Source organism: Telopea speciosissima, chromosome 10, assembly GCF_018873765.1.
Source record: "Telopea speciosissima isolate NSW1024214 ecotype Mountain lineage chromosome 10, Tspe_v1, whole genome shotgun sequence".
In the NCBI taxonomy this organism is placed as follows: domain Eukaryota; kingdom Viridiplantae; phylum Streptophyta; class Magnoliopsida; order Proteales; family Proteaceae; genus Telopea; species Telopea speciosissima.
This window is the reverse complement of record NC_057925.1, coordinates 56,394,275-56,412,042: the sequence shown is the minus strand read 5'-3', so window position 1 is coordinate 56,412,042 and position 17,768 is coordinate 56,394,275. Positions and strand designations below refer to the sequence as shown.

General features: G+C 40.0%; 1 protein-coding gene across 2 annotated transcripts in view; it reads right to left on the bottom strand.

Annotated features, from left to right (window-relative positions):
* Positions 1-2,743: 2,743 nt before the first annotated feature.
* Positions 2,744-17,768, bottom strand: part of LOC122642219 (mannosylglycoprotein endo-beta-mannosidase) — a 33,113-nt gene continuing 18,088 nt past the window's right edge. For both annotated transcript variants that reach the window (XM_043835654.1, XM_043835655.1), the window contains 6 exons: positions 11,940-12,170; positions 8,138-8,307; positions 7,855-8,059; positions 4,017-4,685; positions 3,697-3,924; positions 2,744-3,601 (listed from right to left, as the gene is read on the bottom strand). In XM_043835654.1, the coding sequence (XP_043691589.1) occupies positions 2,852-3,601; positions 3,697-3,924; positions 4,017-4,685; positions 7,855-8,059; positions 8,138-8,307; positions 11,940-12,170 (2,253 nt within the window). In that variant the 3' untranslated portion in view covers positions 2,744-2,851. The remainder of the gene's footprint in view (positions 3,602-3,696; positions 3,925-4,016; positions 4,686-7,854; positions 8,060-8,137; positions 8,308-11,939; positions 12,171-17,768) is intronic.

The window sequence follows — 17,768 nt, the reverse complement described above, 5'->3', positions numbered from 1 at the left end:
GCAACTCTAAATGGTGGTTTCATTTAGTTCCCAGCTCCAGTAGTAGCAATTCAATGGATGTGATATTGGATCATTATTACTACTATGGGGATTTGCGGTTGTGCTTCTGACAAGGAAATGCAGAATGCACATGATGCAGTAGCAGAGGATCTAATTGGACAGGGAGATGGGAACTAAATCCTGAAATCCTCAGGCTTTAAAAGAATGTGAGTTCAGTGGGTGATGGATCTCATGGATTTGGTGGCACTAAGGAAAAAAAATCTCATGGATTGGCTGTGCTCGCGGATTTATAAACTCAAATTGTGGTTATGATTTTTATGAGTCCATGTTTTCTGCTCGCTCTTGCTGTGAGCTCGTGAGTTCCCGATTTGGGGCGAGTTCATTGCATTCATGTAGCTGATTAGGGCATCACGCACTAAGGGATAGTGTGAGGGGTTTAAGAATGATGTGGGAAAGTGCTTATTTTTGTTTTTTGTTTTTTGTTTTTTGGGTAGTGGGGAAAGCTCTAATCGAGGCTTAGGATGATTGAATTCATCCTTGAAGGCAGACGACTGTATGAAGTGGAGACATACCCCTTGGAAAGGCTTTTCTGCTGGAGAAGAGACTCTGGGATGTAGAACATTGTTAAATAGGAATAACTTTCCCTTATCTTTTTAGTCTAACAATGATTCTTCAGATTTTGCCATGACTAAAAGATCTTCTCTGGTTTTGTCTGTCAATGCTATTTACTGGTATAATACAATAAGGGTGTATTGTACGTTCTTTAAACAGGAACTAACTAATAAATTTGGTATCAGATACGATATCAGAGCGGATTCCTAATTGAGGTCTGAGTCATCATAAAAAATCCTCCGCATCTATGAGTGAATACTTTCAAGTTCTCTCTTTCACTGGCAGTAAACTTGTATCATTGTGAAACCTCATCTCTGCCATTTTCCTTAAGTCCCCCTTCCAATCTTGAGGCCGGCCGGCTTAGGCTCACCTACGAGAATGCCTGCAAGTCATCTAGATGGAATTCAAAGGAGGAGTGGATTCTACCTAGATGTGTTCCAGACGTACGAGAATGTTCTCATATGTGAACCTGAGCCGAGTCTTCCAATCTAACACCCAACCCGAAAAACAAATTATGATTTTTTTTCGTATAACAAAAAAGTTATTATTATGATCAAATTTTTCTTAAACCATTGAAACGGGGTTTTAGAGTGCTTGAGAAGATGTTTTGGAAAATATGCTAAAACCCTATAGGGTTTGTGAACCCTAATAACAGAAACCTTTCTCATTGTTATTAATGGAAGGTTTTCATGCATTCCCAAATGACAGAGGGAATGATGTGTAGATTGAGGTGTTTGTCATTTCGGTGCCTCGACGGCCTCATGCTTTTGTCTTATTATTATTATATTCTCTTATGTAATTTTCTAATAAATTTAAGGGGTTCTGTTTTCTGGGTGGGATGCAGGGGCCACGCCATGCACAACAGCCAATGAGAGCATATGCGATGGCACAATAAGGGTAGAATTTCCGCTATATATGGGGTATGGCGGTCATTCCGGGCCCTATTGTGCGTGGGCATGGCCCCTGTGTCCCACGCAGAAAACATTCTATAATTCATCTCTCTCCCCTGCAATTCATCTCTCTCCCACATAATTGGTAAGAAAATCAGAATTCTGTTGTTTCAACTCATGAAAGGTCAAAATTAAGCTAGTTTTACAAATAAACCATTAAAAAGAAGCCAAAAATAGAACATTTTGTGCAGGGGTTGATTAGCTAATGGGAAGATTTCAAGACTGGGGTATCAGGGTTCATACATGGAACATTTTGAGCCTTATATCTGTACTCTTTTTGACCGTCCAAATGAATGAGAAACATTCTCGAAGCATTGATTCCTTTTTATATTTTACCCCATCTAATATCTCAAGTGGGACTCACCAATCTCAATCTATTGGTCCAAATGATTTTTTTTGGGGTACAAACGACCTCGCATGCGAGGAAAATTTATAAGGCCTCCTTCGCAAAGGAGATAAAATCTTGAACAGATCATCTGGGTAGGAGTTCCTCTAAATACCCAAGCTAGGGTGGAGTGTCCATTTAGAAGTAGCATCGGCACAAGCATTATCAACTCCTACTTACAAAGCAGAGAGAGTAGACCTCGAGAGATTGTCGAAGGGTCCTAATATCCAACAAAATTGAAGAGACCATGAGAGGCGGAGATTGTCAAAGGGTCCTGTTGCTCAAGCTAGGACGCTTGCCCCAATACACAACCCAGTCTGCCAGTGTCCAGCTTGGATGGAAGATAGACTGCATAGAGACAACTGGCAAACCATGCATGGATTTTTCAAGTAGCATGGATTTTTAAGCTAAGAAATCCGCTCAAACATGCAAAGGATTGTAAAGACTGCACCTTGTATTCAGGTAGCTGAAGGACCTAAGGATCGGTTCAGATGTGTATATCCCTATCATTCCCCCCGCAATCCATAGTAGACGCTACTAGAGTAAAGAACAGCGAATCAACATACTCCGGCAGGCCTCAGATGGTTGAGACCCCACAAAGAAGAATGATTAACCAGGAACTTCCACCCCCACTTTGCTAATAAGGTTGTACTCTGGATGTGAGTCCCTAGTACCAAGCTCACCATCCATACCCAGATCTGAGATTTTCTCATCCGATTCATTGTGTAATCTCAAATCAAAAGCTGAAATAATGCAGGAAATATTAATGTAATATCGTTCCAGAACGTAAGGAAAATCTCAGGTATTAAGTTACAGATTTTCCTCAAACATTAACTTACGTGTATAATTAACTTCGTAGATTCACAAACAGTAAAAAATAAATTTACAAAAACAAGAAAAACCATCAATAGACTGTGTGGCCACTCTGGTGGTTCCAACCATGAAGTGTGACACGTGGAGTCCCATCTGGAGATGCCTCGAAAGAAATATTGACACGCATTGTCTCTCCTGGCACCAATGAGAAATAGTTATCTGAATAGTGAACGGGAAGAATTCTCGTGTCTCTGTTCTTATGTTGATTTGCAGTATGGACAGAGAAATGGAGGAAAAAAGCAACCCCTAAGTCGTTCCCTTTTGTTTCTGTAACCTTCAAACCATCATCTACCCTTGAGAAACATCTGTAGTTCCTCTGCACTAGACCACCTTCATGTTTCTTCTGTGTCAAACCTTTTATGTCTTCTTTCAAGTCCACATGATTTTCTTTGTCGTTGTGTCTTTCAATGTGATTATTCTGCACAAGCATCTGAATTTCATATGTGGACCCTTCAATGAGAACCTTAGATGTTATCTTGAGAGGGATCCTTTTTGTCCTATATGACTCCAAGAGCTTGTAATCTCCTCCAGGTAGATGCAACCAGTAGAAGTTCCTAGAGATAATTCTATTATCTGAAATGCTGAAAAGCTTTAGAAGAAGGAAATAGACCGGTTTTGGATTTTTAGACTTCGGATACTCCATCTCAATAATAGGAACTGTTCTTTTAGCAGGCAATGATAGATTTTCAGTAACTTTGAAGTATGGACATGTTCCTTCTAGATCCCATACCGAGGCTTCTATGGCCACATTGGATAAGTCATCTGCGGTGGTGTTTACGGCCTGTTGTAGGAGGGAAGAAGCTACATTACATTCTTTAGTCTTGTAAAGATCTGAGTTTGTGTCAAATAAGCAAGGAAGGAATATATATAATTTACCTCTATAAAATATGTAGCTAGATTGAGCTGGACATGAATTGGTTCTGCAGCACACCGGCAGCCATAGAAACCTGCAGTTTGATCTTGGAGATGGTCATAAAACTGACCCCTAAGACCAGTCCAAGGATTCTGAGTCTTCCAAATAAGAACACCTGTGTATTTGGTCCACATACGGGAAGTCCATCCCTCCAAAAGAGCTCTATATTGAACATAGTTAACAAGTTGTGCCTGGTGATGAACAAACAGAATTCATTACAGGAACTGGAAAGCGAAGCCAAAAATGTCACATGCAAGTGGAAGAAGTATGTTTCTTGGTTTACCTTTTCACAGAAATCATCAAGGTCCTTTGGAGCACCATAATGTTCAATCTGATCATGAACTAATCCTGGCTTTGAATAGGGGATATATTTATGGTACTCCCATATGGGATTTGGGGTTTCTTCTATGTAACCATTACTTAGTTTTTTAAGCAGTGGAACCTCCCACCCCTCTTGAGGCATTGTTGCTCTGATGGTAGCAGCAACAGGGATTCCTACTGAGCCAACCTCTGGATTAAACCCATACTTGTAGAAGTTGTCCTTGAAGAAGTCTTCAGGATTTTGGATTTCATAGGGGCCATCTGTAAAGTCCCCCTTCCCATTTGCAAAGCCATCCCACATGGATCCTTGAACATATATGCGAGTACCATCAAGATATAGACTAGGATCAGTGGAGGTTGGAGTTAAATCTTCTACAGGATTACTTGTTCCATTGAAGCTTCCAAAAAGTGGATGCAACTTCAGGTCATTTTTTAAAGCTGTGTTGATGTCCTCTGGTGGAGTTTGTTCATTCCCTCCAACCCAAAGGGCAAGACTCGGATGGTTCCTTAGGAGCTTGACAGTGTCCCTTGCACATAGCAAGAAAAGGTCGTGATCCAAAGGACCATCTGGATTGGATACTGGGTCACCCCTTCCATCAACATCTCCTGTTATCCAAAATTCTTGCCAAACCTGCAAGAATTGATCAGTTAGCAAGACGCAAATTTAAAGAGAGAAAAGAGAAGGACAACAGTGATTAAAAGGAGATCTAGAATGTATATATTACTATTGGAATGGGCTCTGGTTTCCTGCATGGCTCACATTGGAAGGCATCTGGTACTGCCATAATATGGGCCAATGGTCCCCTATTCATGTAAAATTGCAGGCCCAACAGAGTTGGCTATATTCAAATATCACTAATAAGCCTCAATATTCGTAAAATGGTTAAAAAAAATTTGACGGTCGAAAATACAAGAGAATATGCCAATAAATGGGGGAGTAAATAGTTGGATTTGGCCCTGAAATTGGACACATGTTAGTCCAGGGCATCTCTAATCTAACAGTAAAAAAAATACTGCATTAACTTTCCAAGTGACATTATTGGGTGGACCACACAGGAAGACCTTCCTCTCCGGGCCATGCTGTGAACCTTTTGGGTGCTAAAGTAATTGAGAAAAAGATGATATTCCAAAAAAATTTCAAAATAAAAAATGAAAGCAAAAATTTTGAAAAAAAAAAAAAGAAAGAAAACAATGACAACAACAACAATGAGTAGATAAGAGTTTCTGGAGAAGGTTTTAGAGAGATAAGAGGTAGCTCATACTGAAATAGTGCCATAATTTATACAAAGAGACTTCTAAAATTGTTTGCAGGTGACCTCTCTCTCTCTCTCTACACATGCTACAACTGTCTAAATCAGGGGAACATCTGCCACGATTGCCGTATCTCTCAAATAGGTTCCCCTCCCTCCCATTTCTCCAGTAGGACAGCTGTTGATGCATAATAATTCTGATCTCAACCATGGTTCGAAATTTCGGTGGTTGACCGAAATTTCGCGACTTATTTCAGTTTCGACGTAGCTCGAAACGAAATTGAATGCGACTCACTAGGCATTCTAAGTTTCAACCAAAACTTATATGTTTCGGTCGAAATTTTTAAGGTTTCAGCAACTCCATTTCATTTCACTGAAAAACGTTACATACCCTATTTATAAAGTTCATTCCGTTCGTAATGGGTACTACTTTGACCCATTTCGAATATCAGTTCAACAGATTTTGACCGAAACTAGTGTTCCGACTCCAAACTTGGATTTTTGCTTGATTTTGGGCATCCCACTTGCAACTCTTAGTGGAGCAATTTGTTGGAAGCTTGTACTAGCTTGTACAAGCCATCTACAGCTAACATTTGGTGGATTTGAGGGAGATTTCTTGAGGATTCACAGTTTGAGGTAATAACCTTTTTCCCTTGAGTATTTTTTTTTGCCAAAAAAGGGTAGATATGTACTAATTAGGCTTCAATTTTTGATATGTTAGATAGCATTAGCATAACTACGACTTCATAGAGTCGGATTTAATTTGATGACTATAAATTATTTTTTTATAAATCTGGGTTAAAAAATTTGATTTTCAAGCAACAAAATTTTGAAAAAAATATATATATATAGGGTTAACACTTAGTGGTTGGAGCTCAATTTTATATATGTTAGACTAGACACCGTTGGTCGATTTATGGCCTCACGGAGTAGCTTTTTTTTTCTTCCAGAAATTAATTATTTTATTTTTAAAATTAGAAAACTATTTTTAAAAATTCAAAAAATTACGAAAAATAAGGAAAAAATTCTATTTGGTTTGGAAAATAGTGAAAATTTTCAAAAGTATTGTTGACTTGTCAACCCAAAATGATGCTTTATATGTTGTTCCATATTTATATATTGGTTAACTAGGTAATTATTATTTTAAAAAATAATTATAAAAATTAGTTTCATGACTTAGTTAGAAATTAGGAAAAAGCTTTGTTGTTGTCAAAGGAATTTTAATTGATGTAGAAAGTTTAATTATGTGACACTTTAAACACTTTTTGTTGCAACAGTGTACTCTTGTTACATCATTACCACTCAGGAGGAGATGGGGGTGACATAGCATGGTGTACCTATTCGGAATGTGAAAAAAATACTGGAAGGTGGGGCCATTAGACTGAAGTGGCATTTGGCAGGTGGATATAGGGATGTGACCAAATGTCCCAGGGTTCCTTTTGTGCAGAAGGCCATGGCTACCCTCATGAAGAGAGGGCTAAAGAGGAAGTTAGACAAGAGGAGGGCAAGAGGAGTTTAATGAGACAGTACTGGAGAGATAGGCAGAGTCAGGACAAGGGGGCTCAGACTCTGATTTTGACTGTGATTAGGACTTTGTGCCCACTGATTTGGAGACAGTGATAGAGGCCAGACAGATGCAGGAAGTGACCAGAGTGTGACATTGTCCCAGGGTTCCTTTTGTGCAGAAGGCCATGGTTACCCTCATGAAGAGAGGGCTAAAGAGGAAGTGAGACAAGAGGAGGGCAAGAGGAGTTTAACAAGACAGTACTGGAGAGACAGGAAGAGTCAGGACAAGGGGGCTCAGACTCTGATTTTGACTGTGATTAGGACTCTGTGCCCACTGATTTGGAGACAGTGATAGAGGCCAGACAGATACAGGAAGTGACCAGAGTGAGCTGTCACACATATGCAAAAGTAGGAGAGAGGTAGGGACTCCAAGGGAAGAGCTGGTTCCTCTAGAGCAGCTGCAGGAGAGGCCAGTCCTAGAATCCTAGTGGTTCTGGATCAATAACAGCTACAGGAGAAACCATGCATGGAAACTTGCAGGGTTTCAACCCTGGTTGAAACCGACTTCTTGAACCTTGACCTCAACAGATGTCTCAGTGATGATACAATTTCTTTTATCCCTCACTGAGATCAGTTTACAAGGATCTTAATGCGAACCACTCACAGATTCCTTTAGATACATAAATGAGTGAGAACAGTCCAAAACCCCAGGTACATTACCAACAGTCGATTATTCAAGCAATCATGTCACTCTTTCAATTCCTTTAAGTTTTGCCTAATCTGATCTTACTTTCCTTCTTGTCCAATTTCAGTGACCGGAGGTCGGCGAAACCTGGAAGGGTTAAACCTTCAGCATTTGCAATATTAATATTCAACCCCACTCTACATTGGCAAAATTTCATATAATTTATTTGTATTTGCAATGGATCCTGGACAAAATATGAAACCCAGAAGATGGAAAGGAACAACAAGCATTATAACTCTTAATTTGAACTTCGAAGCAGCGAGAGCAATTATATCATTACATAAACTATCAAAACTTACCAGCAAACCATAAATATCGCAATAGTGATAAAATTCTGGCCTCTCAGCTAGTCCGCCACCCCAACAGCGGAGCATGTTAAAGTTCATGTCTGCATGAAACTTGATATCTGTTTTGTATCGCCTCTTTGAGAGCTGCAGTAAACCATCTGACAATATCCAATTCCCACCACGGATAAACACAGGTTGTCCATTGACCTTGAACAACCTGCAAAATGGACATATGTTGATTAGAAACATGTGATGGAAGGATGCAAAAACACATTAGGGGGAGGATGGTTTCTACCTTCCACCAGTGGCATCATCTATATGACTTTCTACCTTGCGGAATCCAAACTGATGGCTCCATGAATCAGATTCTCCATATCCCTTTACGTCAACTGTTATCCCTACATTATACAGGGACTGTTCTCCAATGCCATTTGGCCACCACAAATTGGGCTTGTAGAAAAAGAGCTGGTATCTAATTCTCCGTTAGCAGTTGAACAAGAGCATTTGTGAGAAAACTAAAAAAGCACAGCTAATATAAGTTGGGCACAAATGGACACCATAGACTTTAAAGCAGTCGGTGAAAACGATACAATGTGCTGAAATTTATTAGATGAAGCAAATAAATTTTCCTAATGGTTGACTAGAGAACATAATCATGGTTCAACAAACTCAACTGGAACCAAGAGTCAATAATTCAATGTCTATGGAAATTTTTCCTTAGGCTCTGTTTGTTTTGGCGTAAAATTTGACCTTTACTTGAAAATTCACTTCAAAAAAATTGACATGTAAAATTTTACATGTTGAGAAGTGTTCCAATGTTTGTTTTTTGATGGAAAAAAACATTGAAACAAATTTCAACATATAAAATTTTACATTTACGAAGTAAAATTTACCCAAGGAAAATTTTCCAGGTAAAATTTTACGCCGAAACAAACAGAGCCTTAGTGAGTTAGAGCAACTTGTTCCACTGAAATGTTTATGAGCAATGGATAAGGGAGTACCCAGTGCACAAGGCTCCCGCCACTGCGGGGTCTGGGGAGGTTCATAATGTACACAGCCTCACCCCTGCTTTCACAGAGAGGCTGTTTCCAGGCTTGAACCCGTGACCACTTGGTCACAATGGAGCAACCTTACTGTTGCACCACCCTCTTTATGAGCAATGGAAAAAAAATGTTTAATTTTGAGAAACTGAATAAATATTGTAAAACCTGAAGATTTTCAATAGAACTCCAGGAAATGTTAAATAAGCATGATACACAGCCAACCACCTCCTCCAAAGAAAATAAAAGAAAACAACAGAAACAAGAACAAAAGGATCAAGTGATGAATAAGAAGCTCGCATAGACACTACCAAAGAGGCAATAAAATATGCTTGTAAGTATCCAAACCAGATTTAATTATTCATATAGTGAAAAAACTTAAAAACCAAAACACTACAATCAAAAGTCCAAAATCACTTCTGCACACCATTTTGTACCCTAAAACTCAACTCTACTTAGAAGTATATATTGGGCGGAAGTTGACCCATGACTTTCAAGTTGTTCCATGAGGCAATAAAGAAATAAATAAAAATTGCCAATACAAAACTCTAAAACAATATGTGGTGAGGCTTTTAAATTTTATTGATTTCCTAATAAATCATAGACTTGTGCATTCTTGAAACTTATGAACAAGCAAATTTTAACAAAGAAACCTTCAAATAAGAATATCAAAACTACAAGAAAACTAAGTCCTAGGAAAAAATTACATATTAGAAGCTAGAACACCAATTCCAATTGGAAACCTCCAGTCCGAGAGAGGGAAAGCGCCTCTACCATTAGAGTAGGATAGCAATTGGTTGAGAAGAGGGTGGGGACTGAATACTAGTAAGAGGAGGGATTTAATGAAGCATATATATATATATATACACACACACTGCCAATATCACGTGTTAAAACGATACATCTAATGTAAGGGTAGGTCGATGAAGTCCTATCCTACAGGAAGGGTCAATATACTGACAAACAGTAGGTCTAACCAGTAGTTCCAGCAACACTAGAGAGGACTAAATCTCAGAATTAGAAAGTGTTCCAGAATTAGTAACTCAACACTTGGAGGGGGTGAACTAGGTAGGGATAACTCCACAAAATATCAGCCTGTTCAGGTGGCTGGTTGTGGAATTATGAAAGAACTCCCAAATTAGAAAGTAAAACCAAAATTAATAACTTAGTCTTAGCCTAAACCAGCCATTGGATCAGGCTAATACTCACTATCGAAGGAAGGCTGGAAGATGGACAACAGAATACCCAAAGATGGCCAGATTGTGAGATATCATCGTCAGAAGGATACTGTTACAGAACTCCAAAACCAGGGTGCCACAGGGAGTATTGGAGCCTTCTAATCACCAGCTTCTTGGAGAAATAGATGGAATAGACCTAAGAGGATTAACAGCAACTCAAATATCACACAGGGACATCTCATTATCTCTCACAGCAATAAAGATTGGAGGTTTATAAAATACATACTAAAGAAGAAAAAGGGAAGAAAAGGGATGAGGAAGGGAAGGGTCTCTCACCCATGGCCTCTCAAGTCTCACCATAACTCTCTCTCAGAGCAACTGACTCTCTCAGCAAACTAAATCATTCAGCCAGGCACAAAGCTTCTTCTCTTTTCTTCAAATCATTCGAGGCTGAATACAGCCCTTCTTTTTATTTATAATGATGAAAATCAACTACAATAAAAAAACCTTCCATGCATGGGAGAACTGGAAGCTTCTAAATAAAATCAAAATAAAAACACAATCCTACTTTCTAAATCTGAAAAACTGAAATTAGAAACTATATCTAGCTAACTAGCTATTACATGGAAATAGAAAGTAACTAAAATAGTAAGTAAATATGGATGTTGGAAGACTTCAATCCGCTTCTATTCTCCTTCACATGCCAGCTGTTCATAGACCCCACAAACTCTTCTAGAAGTTCCCTACCGCTAGTAACCAATTCCCCAACAAAATCTCCATGCTATGGCTATCTTGGACAGGAATATGGGCTTGACCAGGGGCTTAACCGCTTAAGTATGACCAGCACATGGGCCCAAATATGGGCCTGAGCATGCCTTAAACCGATGGCCCTTGGTTTGGGCTGCCCAAAACCATGCGGACCCTTAAGGGGCCTGTTTGGACTGACCTCACACTGCATCAACATCTCAAGAAACTAATAACCATGCAATTTTAACTAATAGTATTCTTAATGAATTTTAGGAGATACATTGTTTTGCTATACAGTTCCAGTGTTTAAAGCGTGCATGTTAGTCGTTGACCATATACTACCATATAAGATTGTTTTTATTGCACCAAGTTTGCGTAACACTGCCACATAACATATTGTCCCAACACCCCCCCCCCCCCAAAAAAAAAAAAAAAAATCCCATGATCGGACTTGGAGAGGGGGATATTTTCAAACTAAGAATGGTTAGGTTACCTTAAAACCAAAAGGCTTCAGTTTGTATCTATTAGATCCTCCCTTTAGAATTGGTAGCAAGTCACTGAAGTCAGATTGAATTATGTTACAGTATTAGGGACCTTGTTTCTTGGATGTGAGATGAGTAGGGTTAAAACCTCAAAATGAACATGATTAAGTGTGAAGCAAAGAAAGTTGGGGAGGGGGGAGGAACTGAGGGAGAGAGTTTAAAGAACTCGAAGGCTTGGTGGCATCCATTGAACCAACTTGGTTCTCCCAGTTGAACCATTAAATCATGTGCTTCAATAGACTGGCCATGGACCTTGACGGGCTAGTCAACATCCAATGGCAGCCCATGAGCTTGTCAAGGATGCACTAGCATCAGCCTCTTTTCTTTTCTTTCTATATACCTACTGATTCTTGTGAAAGACTTGATAATCTTTCATAGAAATAAAAAACATGCATTCAGGCATAAGTGGAGTTACATAAATAACAAGAATGTAATACCATGGATATAAGAAACCGAAATAGCAACCATCATGGGGAAGTTCATCCTAGGAGCCACAATTCAAGATTCTCTTCAAAAGATCCAGGCAAAATAAATTTAATAATCATGTTTTCCACTTAAACAAACAAACAAAAGAAAATAATATCACCGACCTCAGGAAATGTGTATTGAACATGTGCTCCTGGAGGAATCGACAAAGGTTGAGTTTGGAGATGTTCGACTATGCAAATGTCTCCTTCAGGTTCAGTGGTTACTTGGATACTCAAAGAACACTCAGCAACCCAGGCATTTCTATTTTCCAACTCAATGGTTGTGTGCAGATATACTCTCTTGTAATCGTCAAAGAATGACGAAACTAAGTGAGGATCCACTATTTTCACTGGCTGCATTCATTTAAGTTCATAGTTGCATCTAATTAATACTATCAATCAAGAAGTGGAGGCAGTAAAAACATCACCAATTAGCATGAAGAATTTTCATAAAAAACAAAGTCACAAGAAGAACATAATCCAGCAAGAAATAGGGTGCACATAATACCCAAACATCAACAAGTGTAAGATGCTACTTACATTGTCAATTCCCTGTATCCAAACCAGTGATATTGAGGTGATTAGTTGACTCTTTTGTTTTTTTTTTTTTTTTTTAAATAATGACTATACAATTATACATTGATGTAGATCGAAGTGAGGGAAGAGAAGAAAGGCCAGCAGTATTGGTCAAGCCCAGCCAGCCCTTGGGTTGGGCTTAATTTCCAGCCCATTAAGTTGTCATCTAATAAGTTTGTGGAAATTGTGAGTAATGGCTTGTGACTAATTGATCAAAGCCCCCCCTTTATTTATAATAGATGAGAGAACATTCTAGAATAGGTACACGGACAATAATGACCCTAGGACATAAATACCCCTGAACCCATTTTACAACTCTCCCCCTCAAGTTGGTGCATAATTATCAAACATGCCTAACTTGCTGACAATAGACATAAAACTCTTGCTATTAATGCTCTTAGTGAGAATGTCGGCTAGCTGAACTCCTGACTGAACAAAAGGAATGCATATCAATCCTTGCTCCAGCTTCTCCTTGATAAAATGACGATCAATCTCAACATGCTTGGTACGATCGTGTTGTACTGGGTTATGAACAATACTTATTGCTGATTTACTATAACAGTAGAGGCGCATGGGCAGCGTAACAAGAACACACAAATCATGAAGAAGACCTTGCAGCCAAAGTAGCTCACAAATACCATGGGCCATAGCCCAAATATCTGCTTCAGCACTGGATCGAGCAACCACCAATTGTTTCTTGCTCCTCCAAGTCACTAAATTCCCACCAATAAAGGTAAATACCCAAAGGTGGACCTCTTGTCATCCGAACATCCTGCCCAATCTGCATTGGTGTAGTTCTCAATCCGTAAGTGTCCCTAGGAAGAAAAGAGAACACCTTTCCAAGGTGCAGACTTCAGATATCTCAAGATCCTATACGCTGCCTTTAGGTGAGTGGAGTGACGATCATGCATATACTGACTCACAACACTTACTGCAAAGGCAATATCAGGCCGTGTGTGAGATAGGTATATCAACCGGCCAACTAATCTCTGATAGCTGCCTCTATCCATAGGATTTCCATCTTTATTCTTTAGGTGAGTATTTGGTTCTAAAAGGGTATCTGCAGGCTTACACCCCAACATTCCTGTCTCATCAACATCGTTTCCAGTAATGACGATGTCGTCTACATAAACAATCAGCACAATGATGAGTTGATCTCTCTTCTTGATAAACAAAGTATGATCAACATCACTTTGCTTGTAGCCGATTGACACCATCACTCTACGGAAGCACCCAAACCAAGCTCTTGGAGACTGTTTTAAACCGTATAGGGCCTCCTTTTCAAGCTCTCCGTGGAGAAAAGCATTCTTCACATCTAGTTGTTGAAGATCCCATCCTTGATGGGCTGCACATGAGATGATAACTCTAACAGTATTCATCTTTGCTATAGGGGCAAAAGTCTCTTGATAGTCGATCCCATGTAGGGGTGTCAATTCCAGGCCCGGCCCGACAGAACTGACGGAGCCCGCCCGGCCCGTTTAGTAGCCAGACAGTCCCGGTGTGGGGTCTTAGCCCGTCGGACCCCCGACCGGACTGTCCGAATGCTAGCCTGACCTAGCCCAACCGATTATGAACCTTTATTCTGTTTTCCTTCTGATTTCTATGTGAAGACTTTGGTCTTTGATCAGTCCTATATATTTCTATATGATTTTTATTTTTGGTAAATTATATTCTATATGAAGACTTTGGTCTTTTATCAAAAGAGATGAATATTTTGTGTCTTAAATTATTCTGATCAATCAGTTTTATAGATGTCAAGCAGAGATATACACCTGAAGGTTGGATCACAAGGTAGTATTTACCATAGTTATTGGGATGATGGGGGCAAAGGAAACGTAAGGCAGATTTATATAAGACATGGCAAAGCAATAAACACTATACAAACCGTCAATGAAATGAATGGAAGCTTAGTCTTACTGGAGAAACATGGTGGTGAAGGACCTAATTTCAATATGGTAATTAATTTTCTCTTCTTGTCTCTACTGTTTACATTATTTGAATATTCCACGCCTTAATTCTTTTGGGGGTATGGTTGTAAATTAACAAACTTAATCATACTAGCTAGTGGTACTGCTCGATCCATTTGAACTTTCATGTAATTAAATTAATCAGATTAATCTTGGCCCATCTGAATGCATTACTTCAGTGAGTGGGTTTTCAGACGCTCCTGCCGTTAATTGTTGGGAAATGAATTCATCAATGAAGATATGAACCAATTATGGTTAGTATGGACCATATGGTTAATGGTAGTGAGAATAAGGAAAGCAATTTCAGATATTATTACATGACTGGAGAGTGACCATGTGGTCCTTAAGGCCCATTTATAAATACCCGATTAAGGTCCGTTTATAAATACCCGATTAAGGCCCGACCTAACCCGCCCGGTTACAGCCCAATTAAGGCCCGATTATAATGCTCGATTATAGCCCGAGACAGACCGAAGCCCGACCAGGCCCAGCCCGACTACTTAAACGGTCGGACACGGTGCAGCCTGCACAAATTGTGAGGCCCAGCTAGGCCCGACCGAACCCGACTAATTGACACCCCTGATCCCATGAGTCTAAGTGAATCCTCTAGCAACCAATCTCGCCTTATATTGCTCCAAAATCCCATTAGCCTTGTGTTTGACAGTGAAGACCCATTTGCAACCATAGTTATCAAGGCGACGCCATGGCGTCCAGGCTCCTTGGTCGCCTTGGACGCCTTGGGCGCCATGGCGGGCGCCTTGCCGCCATGGAGGTGTCGCCTTGAATTTTGCCCCTCTAAAACGCCATGGTCGCTTTCCCGCCTTGATAACTATGTTTGCAACCAACTGATTTCTTTCCCGGAGGAAGACTCACCACATCCCATGTATCATTTTTTTCCAAAGCCCTCATTTCCTCATTCATTGCATCTTTCCGTCTAGAAATGGCCATTGCTTCCTGCCAAGTGTTAGGAATAGAAACAGAAGACAGAGTAGAAATAAAAGCAAAGAAAGATGGATAAAGAGAGTCATAAGAAACAACATTGGAGATGGGATGTTGAGTACAAGTTCTACGAGGTTTATGGACAGCGATTGGTAACTCTAAAGTGGGATCCAAAGGGGACTTACCAAAAGAAATGGCAAAGAAACTGGATCAGAGAGCATTGATTGGTTGGGTGCAGTGGTGGTGGTATTGTCAACTTGCTTCTGTTTGTGCTACATTCCTCTGTTAAAAACTTTCAAAGGATTGGATTTCCCAATCTCCCCCCTGCACTTGAGATTGCTCTTGTTCCTGTCCCGTTATCCCATCCTCAAGTTCAACTGAAGTGTCTTCTACCATGGGAACATCAAGAGAGGTAATCAAAGGCACCTCCCCTTCACTAGAAGACTCCCCCTGAAGCGGAGCGTGAGATGGAAAATACGCCTCGGTATCGAAAAAAAACATCCATAGTAACAAATAATTTTCTAGAGGGAGGATGATAACAATTGTATCCCTTTTGCGTAGCAGAGTAACCCAGAAAAATACAACGGAACCCCTTGGGCTCAAATTTGCCATGAACATGATGATTCCAGGCAAATACCACACAGCCAAAAACCTTCAAAGGTACCACAAAGGAGGAAGAGCCCATCAGCACCTTAATGGGACAGTGGGACGACAACACCTGGGAGGGCAGCTGATTATTTAGATATGCTGCCAATCGGACAGCATCGCCCCAAAACTGAAGTGGAACATTCATGGTAAACAATGAAGATCTGGCGACCTCCAAAAGATGGTGATTCTTCCGTTCGACGACACCATTCTAAGTTGGAGTGTCCACACAACTTGTCTGGTGGATAGTGCTATGGTCCGACAAATATTTCTGAAATGCACCATCCACATATTCCTTCCCTTTGTCCAATCGAAGGATCTTCACCTTGGCATCGAATTGGGTTTGAATAATTTTATGGAAGAGTTGAAAGAAAGTAAATACATCACTTTTCCAGTGCATAAGATACACCCAGGTGGTATGACTAAAACAATTTACGAAAGTTACGAACCAACTATATCCAGAAGCAGAAACACAACGGCCAGGGCCCCACACATCAGAGTGAATTAAACTGAAAGGAACCAAACTACGATTTTCTGATTTAGGATAAACTGCCCGAGTTTGCTTTACAAAAATGCAAGCATCACAACTAAAATTATTGGGATTACAAGTTTTCACTAAACTGGGAAATAAAGAAAATAAAACGCCTAAAGGAGGATGACCCATGCGATGATGCCACCGATGCAAATCAGCTAAAGCAGAAGCAGACGAAACAGACTAGGAAACCATTGCTGATGGAGAACTATCAAGCAAGTAAAGATCACCAGCCGCCTTACCACAACCAATCGTATTTTCCGTTACCAGGTGCTGAAAAAGACAATGATCAGGGAAAAAGGTTACTTTGCAATTGAGGTTCCAGGTAAGAGTACTAACAGAAAGTAAGTTAGTGGAAAACTTGAGAACATGTAATACGGATGAAAGAGATAGAGATGGAGTACATGTAATGGTGCCCTTTCCCGAAATCAAGGAAAGAGAACCATCAACAACACGAACTTTTGTATTATCTGATAAAGGAGAATATTGGAAAAAATGAATAGGGGAACCAATCATGTGATCAGTAGCCCCTGTATCAATTATCCAAGTATTGGATGGATAAAGGAACTATGACCACAAAAAGAAATACTTAGCTGGTCAGAAGAGGAAGATGGAGATGGTTCTAAAGTCCTTGGCAGGGAGGTAGCTGATGCAATAGATGGAGCTGGTGAAGAGGATGAATCCAATAAAGTCACCAAGTTGCGCAGGGTGTGGAGAACTTCCTAAGAAATGGATTGGTCAGAAGTAACGGTGTCTTCAAAAGAGGCCTGGTTTGCCCTAGCAGAGGAAGAACGATTTTGACCACGACCCTGAGTATCTACAGGTTGCCCATGCAATTTCCAACATCTTTCCCGGGTATGCCTATCCTTGCCACAATAATCACATTTCACAGGGGCACGATCAGATGAAGAACGATCACCAATACCACGTGAAAGACCCCCACGAGATGGAGTTTGAGAGGTGGTAGAGAGGGCTGATCGTTCCTGAGAGACTAAGTGTACCATGGCAGTACGTCAACTATCCACAGATTGAACTATAGCATAAGCCTACTCCAATGTTGGGAAAGGATCTCGATTCAGGACATGGACCCGTATTTGATCAAACTCAATATTGAGTCCTGCGAGAAAATCGAAGACGCTAAGACCATCTTCCCATTTCTTAAAAGCAGTAGCATCAGTCTCACAAGTAGTGGTAAAAGACCCATAAAAATCTAATTGTTGTCACATGCTATGCAAAGTAGAATAATATTGAGAAACAAATAACTCCCCTTGTTTAGTAACATGGATCTTCTGA